The sequence below is a fragment of the Protobothrops mucrosquamatus genome, unplaced genomic scaffold (genome assembly GCF_001527695.2).
Source record: "Protobothrops mucrosquamatus isolate PMUCROS unplaced genomic scaffold, P.Mucros_1.0 scaffold6108, whole genome shotgun sequence".
Classification (NCBI taxonomy): Eukaryota; Metazoa; Chordata; class Lepidosauria; order Squamata; family Viperidae; genus Protobothrops; species Protobothrops mucrosquamatus.
In genome coordinates, this window is record NW_015391946.1 from 2,302 (window position 1) to 11,073 (window position 8,772).

At 45.3% G+C, this 8,772-nt stretch overlaps 1 protein-coding gene across 1 annotated transcript in view; it reads right to left on the bottom strand.

The window, feature by feature from the left end:
- Window positions 1-1,366: 1,366 nt before the first annotated feature.
- LOC114923664 (coiled-coil domain-containing protein 33-like) overlaps window positions 1,367-8,772 on the bottom strand; it is a gene marked incomplete at its 3' end in the record, with an annotated part of 23,160 nt that continues 15,754 nt past the window's right edge. Inside the window, exons 5-7 of the mRNA XM_029286937.1 lie at window positions 4,546-4,669; window positions 3,117-3,250; window positions 1,367-1,438 (exon numbers count right to left, since the gene is read on the bottom strand). Of these exons, the coding sequence (XP_029142770.1) occupies window positions 1,367-1,438; window positions 3,117-3,250; window positions 4,546-4,669 (330 nt within the window). The remainder of the gene's footprint in view (window positions 1,439-3,116; window positions 3,251-4,545; window positions 4,670-8,772) is intronic.

Below are 8,772 nucleotides of genomic sequence, written 5' to 3' on the forward strand. Positions count from 1 at the left end.
CGCTTGGGTAGAATCACAAGGAGGAGAAGGAAGGAAGCTTAATTCAATCCAGCCACAGACCAGGAGACAGGCAGAGGTCTAGCGAGATGGTAGGTTCAAAACAGCAAAAAGATTAGGGACATCGTGTTGCATCTGTTGGGCTTTACCTCCGCAAGAGTGCATCTTTAGACAAATGCCACATTTGCATAGCTTTCGTATGCCGAGCGGCCCTGCACGAGCCTGGAAATGCATCGATTTTTGAACAGGCGCGATTCCAGCGCACTAGTTGAATATGAATTATTTTGCTCCGGAGAAGAATTGAATTCAAAGCACGGCTAGGTTTAGATGCTAGGAAACTTGTTGCGTTATTCCCTTTTCTCCCAGCACCATCCTGTCTCTCTCTTTCCTGGCTGAGTCCTCAAAACTGATGTGACGAGGGTCAAACGAGATGGGGTAGTTTGTGATTCGGCCTATTGGGGTGACCCACTCGTAGCATTAACAAGAATTGGGCTGTCCCAGTAAGTCAGAGATGTCAAACGCAAGGCCCGGGGGCTGGATGCGGCCCGCGAAGTGGTTTCACGTGGCCCGCGAAGCCATCCTGGAAACAGTGAGAGAACGGCCCCCGCTGCCTTGGCCCTGGCCCAGGCCGGTCAGGAGCCAATGTACAATTTTGTGGTGGCCATCTATGCTGAAACGCATTCAGTGTTAGCTCCACAAGGCCGTCTAGAAACAGCGAGGAACCAGCCCTTGCCGCATCGCCCCTGCCCCCTGGGTGCATGCTGGGGAGGTATCACCCTTTGTGAGGAATGAAGAAATGCACCATCGCCTGGAAGTGGCCAGCAAATGGCCCTGGCCTACTTCACATATCCGGCTTGATAGGCTCTGCCCTGGTCCCACCCCTTTCTGCCAGAGACCCTCAGATCTGTCCCACTCCTGCCCAGGCCCCCACAGGCACCCTTGACGCGAACGATGTAGAGCTGGCCACACCCACCCAGTAGGCCACACCCACTCCATCCACGCCCACCCTGTAGGTCGCACCCCCCCAGCCCCCCCAAGGGCAACCGCAATGCTGATGCTGCCCTCAATGAAATTGAGTTTGACACTCCTGCAGTAAATGATAAAATGGTTTATTTCATAATGTGAATATAGCTAAAGTGTTTTCTTAACTTAGAGTTTAGTGTGTTGTGGGAACTCTCTCTCTCTTACCTCTTACCTTTCTCCATACCCCTATTTTTCTGAGATACATGAAACTAGGATGAGAACTATACATTTTTCCAGTCCCGTATGGATTATGGCCACTTAGCCCAAGGATTGACTGCAGCCTAGACATTTGACATTTTGGTAGGAAGCTACCAGGTCATTGTAAACTGCTGCTTCCTAACCTTACCTCTGAATTGATCAACTGAAGGCCAAGTTGGACAGTTGGGAGCCCACCAGACGTGGTTCTCATAGTGGTATCCTGGGGAAATAATAGGCAAAAGGCAAAATCAATTAACCCAATCCGTACAGTATGTAGAATTCATTGTTCACGTTTCCTTGGAAGAATTCTAAAGCCTTAATAAAACTGATCGTGCAAGTTTCCTTCTTAACATTGAAGAATTGCTTGGCTGGGGTAGATTAAAGGGCCAGCTAACTTAAGATGTGTTTTCTAAAAAAGGAGACATTCAAAAAATTTGCAAAAAGCATGGGGGAACAAGGACACATCTCTGTTTATCTTCACAGAGTGGTCATCAAAAGTCTGGGAGAACTTCATTTGGTCATCAAGAGTTTCATTCATTCGCTGACTTATTCCAAGAAATAAGCTGAACCCTCTTCCATGACATAACCATGTCATTTAAATTGACAGTTTAAGAATGAACCAATACCAGATTTCAAACTGAGGAACAAGATCCACTGATGAGCGGGGCCATTGATCTTTGGAAAATAACTGTTCTCCACCTTCCAAGGTTAGATTGGCATCAACCCGGCTGGGTTTAAGAGTGCAGTTATGACTTGGCTGTTTTAAAAGGTCTTTGGGGAAAAGTACGATGGCCGTTTCTACAGTAGTTTTTCCTCTTTCTGGAATGTTGCTGTTTGGCAAGGTACAACAACATCTTTATTATTTTGTGCTGCATTTCTTGTTTTCATCTTTTTATGGTAACTGGAGGACTAAGCTGCTTAGAGTCAGATCACGACTGACGTGGCTCATTAAAATACAGCCAATCAATCAGTTAATCCATCAGTCAATGAGTCATCGAAACTAGAGAATCCCCTGGGAATACTAACATAAAACACCCCTTTTGAGTGAAGTAATTCTATCTTGGTTTAGCTTTCTAAGCCAGCTAGAGCTGTCCTATCCATCCCACATTTCAAGCCAGAAAGAAGCTATTGCTACACAATCAGTAAAATTGGAAGAAACTCAACAAATATTACATCTGGCAACAAGTGAGGATTGAAATCTGCAGCTAGACTGCCTCTCCTGCCTAGAATTCCAATGGCTTCTGTTTATAGCAAAGGTCATTTTTAAAGGACCTCGTAGAGTTTCTGGCTCAATCTGGCTCGCGTTGAGAATGAGAGTCATTCCATGAGTTTCCATGTGTGAAGGAGGACTTTGACTCAGGTTTTCCTGATTCCAAGTCAGCAACTGAAGCTTAATTGCAAACAGAACTGGAGACTTTTCTTAAAAGTCTGGACAGCCACCTGTCTGAAATGGTATAGGACAGTGTTTCTCAACCTTGACAATTTTAAGGCATGTGGACTTCAACTCCCAGAATTCCACAGCCAGCATTGCTGGCTGTAGAATTCTGGGAGTTGAAGTCCACATGCCTTAAAATTGTCAAGGTTGAGAAACACTGATATAGGGTCTCCTGCTTGAACAGGAGGTTGGACTAGGAAACCTCCAAGGTCCCTTCCAACTCTGATATTCTATGTTCTAGAACAGTGTTTTCCAATCTGGGCAACTTTGAGATGTCTGGACTTCAATCTCCAGAATTCCCCAACCCACATGGCTTTTGCTAAGAATTCTGAGAGTTGAAGTCCATACATCTCAAAATTGGCCCAGGGGGAAGAGAAACACTGGAGCACAAATGTGATGGAATTCACCCATTAAAGAAAAAACCCAACATTATTCCAATACAATCTGATTCATCCATTCCTACCTGGATAGGTAGATTTTCTACCCGAATTCCACTTCGGCTACTATCTGCTGCAAGCTTTCGGTAAACTCGGTTGGTCAGTGGCAGCACGGAGTAGCCTAAATACGGAGATGTGCCTTCCATATCTTCTCCTGGTGCTGACAGTGTTGGAGAAGAATAAAGAATGGATTAACACCTCCTTACTTCATAGTGGAAGATGAAAGATCAATTAACTCCTGCTGTTCCTCTTCTCTCTGCTTTCAGAATCCCAATTCTTCCCACGCGGACTTCATTCTGGGTTTTAAAGTTGGGATTGAATGTGTGGTTTCTACATTGAACCAATGTCTGGGGATGTTGGACTAGGAGTGGACCTATGATGAATGTTCAAGAATTAGTCTTAAACACCTGAATGTTCTGGAGACATTTGCATCCAAATGGACCCTTAGATGTTAACAACGAGGCTTGTTAACAAACTGTCGGGTCCTTTGTGGTTTCTGAGCTTGGTTGTTTTCCTGAAGACAATTCATGATCCAACTAGGTAGCAACATCAGTGTTACAAGGGAATGGGTTTGTTTATTTCTTCATTTTTAACAATATCCCAATCAAGGAACTACCAACTCAGACAAACAATCCTACAGTAAACAACAGCCTATCAAGACCAAGACCAATACTAACAGGGCATGCCACTAGTCCAGTGGTGGCAAACCTATGGCACAGGTGCCAGAGGCGGCACTCAGAGCCCTCTCTATGGGCATGCGCCGTTGCCCCAGTCCTAGGCCTTCAGCTGGGTTTTATAAACCCTTTTTGCTTTAGGCCTCCGCCACTGTGTGCAAAAAAAAAAAAAAAGGTTCAATCAATCGATTTCAACTTCTCACGGGAAAAAAAAAAGACCTTGCAAAGTTGGAATTGATTGATTGAACTTTTTAGTCCCACCCAGTCTGCCGTTACCACCGCAGCCACGCCCACCCAATGGGCCAGACACCCCAATTGGCCACACCCAGCCAATGGGCCACACCCACCTGGCACCCGATGATGCATAAGTGGGTTTTAGGTTGCAGTTTGGGCACTCGGTCTCTAAAAGGTTCACCATCACTGCACTAGTCTATAAACAGAGAGCAAACCCCACTGCCTACCAGCGCTGATGATGTTACCTAGTTGGGTCATGAAACGTCCTGAAGAAACAACCACGCTCAGAAACCACCAAGGGCCCCACAGTTCAACCCTGAGCTACAAATATTCTTTTCCATCTTGTTAACTAAGCCTGAACTGGTTATCTAGCTACAAGAGAGTCTTCTATTAGCTCTGGGCCCTATTTTGGATGCTACCATGCCTTACGATATGGTTCTTATGACGGCCTATGGTCTGGGAAGAGTTGGCAAGCTTCTTGATCTCATTCCCCTCTCTTAGAAAGAAGATGTCAGGTCCCTGTTAGACAGCACACCCTGCGACTTACTCGATTTATAGTATTCAATTAGCAAGGCCGTATCATCTGAGAAAGCAGTAGCACCATCCCTTCCTTGAAACAGGAAGGAGGTATTCCACATGGGCTGTTCAGGAGGTCCACCGAGTGAAGAAACCTGAGGATTGGAGAAAAGATAGGATGAAAGCTCAAGAGGCACCTCGGATGATGAACATCGACGTTGAACCAAGTTAATAAACTGCTTGGCTGAGTTCACACAGCAAAGACCGCAAGTCTTTCTAATAGCCTGCTGAAAAGGCAATAAAAAATAAACAGGCAATAAAACGGAGGAAAGCTTCACGTATTACACAGCATAACAATTTCGCCATAAAATTTAATTGCGCAGGAAGCCAGAGGTAACATATTTGCAGAATATCCCAGTTTTCAGATTCCATACAGATGACTCCAAGAAAGCGCAGGAGGACCGTGGTGGAGTAGATCCAAAGTCTAACAAATCAAGCCTTCTCTTTCTTCCGTTCATCAGATGTCTCCAAATGTCCCACCCTCAAACCCCACCAGAAGGAAGTGGGACATCAAGGACCACCTTCTGTTTTTGCTCCTTAATAAGAAGAGACATTGTGCTTCGTCAGCTCAGGATTTTCCTTTGACCCCTGAACCTAATGCAGGTAGGCCATCCCTTTAGGGACTGTTCATTATTTTAGATTTCATTTGATCTCCATATTTTATAGGAACTGATCTAATTTGCACATTGTGGATCAGAAGGCTGTCATCCTTCAACATTTCCTGTCCTACAACTGGAAAAATGTAGTTATTATCCAAAGAAATGTCCATGAAAAGAAGGTTGAGGTACAAACGTGTAGATTAGGAAAATTTGCATTGTTGTGTATTCTTTTTTCTTTTCTTTTCACAGCAAGATGCTGAAACCTGATTGAACTGACTTCAAAATGAGCATACTCCAATCTGAAATGGGCCAAATATTGATTAAACGATACGTCCCCAGCCATCAAACTAAATATATTAGAAAAGCAAGCATACAGACAATTAGCAAATGAAGCATGCATGCTCTTCCCTCTCCCTCAAACGAGACAGAAGAGAGATATTCTTGCTTACATTCGTATCCACACATACTAACCCAAAAGCTGTGGTTCACACAACATGCTTAACAAAGGCCGATATAAAGCCTGGGGTTGCATGCACAAGACCTGCTACTCTTGGTTACTACTGAACTGTTTTGTTCATCTTTCTCTACCAGGAGGTTGGTTTGTGATTCCTTGTGTGACACAAACCCAGATAATGGGTTAATCAAATCATGTATATTGATTAAACATAGTCTGTCCCTCTTCCTCCTTCCCTCTTTTCCTCCCTCCTTCCTTCCACCCCCCCCCCTCTCTCTCTCTCTCTCTCTCCTGGTCTCTCTCTCTCTCTCTCTCTCTCACACACACACACACACACACACATTTACAACCCAAATTTTTCCTAGGCAAAACACCAAAGAAACATCATTATTTATTCATGTAATAGTAGCATTTATATACCTCCGGCCCCCATGAGGACTTCCAGTGATTTACAAAAGGCTGGGACATAAAATCCATGCAATCATGGCCCTTGATGATTAAGTCACACGCTCACCCCAAAGGTTACCCTCTTTCACTCGCTCTCTTTCTCTCCCTCCCAATTCCCAGGGCAGCCTGGAAGGGAGACATCTCGCTCCGATGTCTTCTGACGACTTTAATACCGTTGAACTGTTGAGGTCAATGCTGCAAAACTCAAGTAACGGCTGACTAATCTGGAACTTCGCTCCTACTGGGTGAGTTTCTGCTATTGTTCCGATGATAGAAAAGATTATGGAGGCCAAGGGGGCCACTGAGCAATATTCTAACCGTTGCACCACCATCGTAGTTAGTGAAAGGGAGACGCCGACAAATGAAAGATCTGGAGTTTAGGGGATATACATAGAGGTAGTCCTTGACTTACAACATTTCATTTAATGACAGTTCAGAGTTACAACGGCACTGAAAAAAGCAACTTATTACCGTTTTTCACAGCTACTTTTGCATCATCCCCAGGGTCATGGGATCAAAATTCACATGTTTGGCAACCGGTTCATGTTTATGATGGTTGCAGTGTCCCGGGGTCATGCAATCCCACTTAGCAACTGTCTTACTAACTGAACATCTGCAGTGATTCCCGTAACAGCTGTGGCAAGGAAAGGTCATAAAATGGGGCAAAAGTCACTTAACGTGTCTCCCTTAACAACAGAAATTTGGGGCTCAGTTGTGGCCAAAGGTTGAGGACTACCCACAAATGAAAAATTCAGCAGAGGAGAGCCATTAGTAAGGGCAAACAAATATTCCCATGTTCAACTCAGTAGATCTTCACTGTTTTTCCTGATGCAACCTAGAACGTTCAAGAGAGTTCCAACCTAGAACTAAGGAGGAATTTCCCGTCAGTGAGGACAATCAATCAGTCTCCAGAAGTTGTGTGTGCTCCATCACTGGAGGTTTTCAAGAAAAGACTGGACAGCCATTTTTCCAGAATGGAATAGGGCCTCCTGCCATGAGCAGGGAGTTGGACTAGAGAACCTCCAAGATCCCTTCCAACTCTGTTATTCTATGCCAGGGGTAGGCAACCTTGGCTCTTTTATGACTCGTGGACTTCAACTCCCAGAATTCCTGAGCCAGCCATGTTGAGGAGAAAGGGAGAGGTTTCCAAGCTGAGCCATGCTGGCTCAGGAATTCTGGGAGTTGAAGTCCACCAGTCATAAAAGAGCCAAGGTGGCCTACCTCTGGCTTATACCCTGTGTTTGCCCGAAAATAAGACCGGGTCATATATTAATTTTTGCTCCAAAAGATGCATTAGGGCAGGGGTCTTCAAACTTGGCCCTTTTATGACTCGTGGACTTCAACTCCCAGAATTCCTGAGCCAGCCATGCTGAGGGAAAAGGGAGAGGTTTCCAAACTGAGCCATGCTGGCTCAGGAATTCTGGGAGTTGAAGTCCACAAGTCATGAAGGGTCCATAGTTCCCCCATGCTGGCTCAGGAATTCTGGGAGTTGAAGTCCAGGAGTCTTAAAGTTGCCAAGGTTAAGGACCCCTAATATAGGGCAGGGGTAGGCAACCTTGGCTCTTTTATGACTTGTGGACTTCAACTCCCAGAATTCCTGAGCCAGCCATGCTGAGGGAAAAGGGAGAGGTTTCCAAGCTGAGCCATGCTGGCTCAGGAATTCTGGGAGTTGAAGTCCACCAGTCATAAAAGAGCCAAGGTGGCCTACCCCTGCATGCTCTACCCAATGGAATCTTGGTGAGAAATGGTGTCTCAGGATTTCATCAGCACATATACTAGACAACTCATGAACCCACTGAGTCATCATTTCAGAGACATTTCTCCAAAGAGAAGGAGACTGTATTGCAATGTTTCTCAACCTGGGCAACTTGAAGATGGGTGGATTTCAACCTCCAGAATTTTCCAGCAACTGTACAAGGTTGTGTGGGTGGGTGAACGTACAGGCTTCCTTCTGCTTTTTTTTTTTTTTTTTGCAACCCTTTGCTTGCCTGAGGACAGACAAGCTGGTGGCATTTCACTCTGTCACGGATGGACGCCTCAAACTGGGATTTGAATGGGTTCCCGTGTAGATTTTGCTCAGATAAATGTGGCAATCGGGTGACTGATCAGGGGAGTAATGAAAGGAATCGCTGTACAGAAACGGATACAGCTCAGCACAGGCGCCCAAGGGTTAAACAACTGAGCAAGCAGGACAGGGGGAGGCAGAAAGATTGTGTGTGGGTTGGGGTTGGGGGTGGGAGAGAGAGAGGGAGAATGAGAGAGAGAGAGAGAGAGAGTGCAGACGTGATAGTTCAATTCCCCCTGAGGATTAATTTGTAATTCAATTGCTAAGTGCAGTCCTGATGCCCAGAAAGTGTAATTTACGGTATGTAAAGCAAACCACTTGGGTGGGGTGGGCTTAACCCCACCGCACGTGTCTCTGCCTCCTCTACACCAAAGGCTTCTTGCTGCTTTGAAGGCTGATATTGGGAGCTTTTAGAAATTGTGGCTTTTCAGGGGCATTTCCATCCCCCCATTTGGGGTGATTCCAACTCTAATGAAGAGATCAGGGCCCCCCTCACAATTAGAAAATATATATGAATAAACCATACGAAGAACGGTTCCAGGAATTGGGTATGTCTAGTCTAGTGAAAAGAAGGACTCTCTCTCTCTCTCTCTCTCTCTCTCTCTCTCTCTCTCTCTCTCTCTCTCTCTCTCT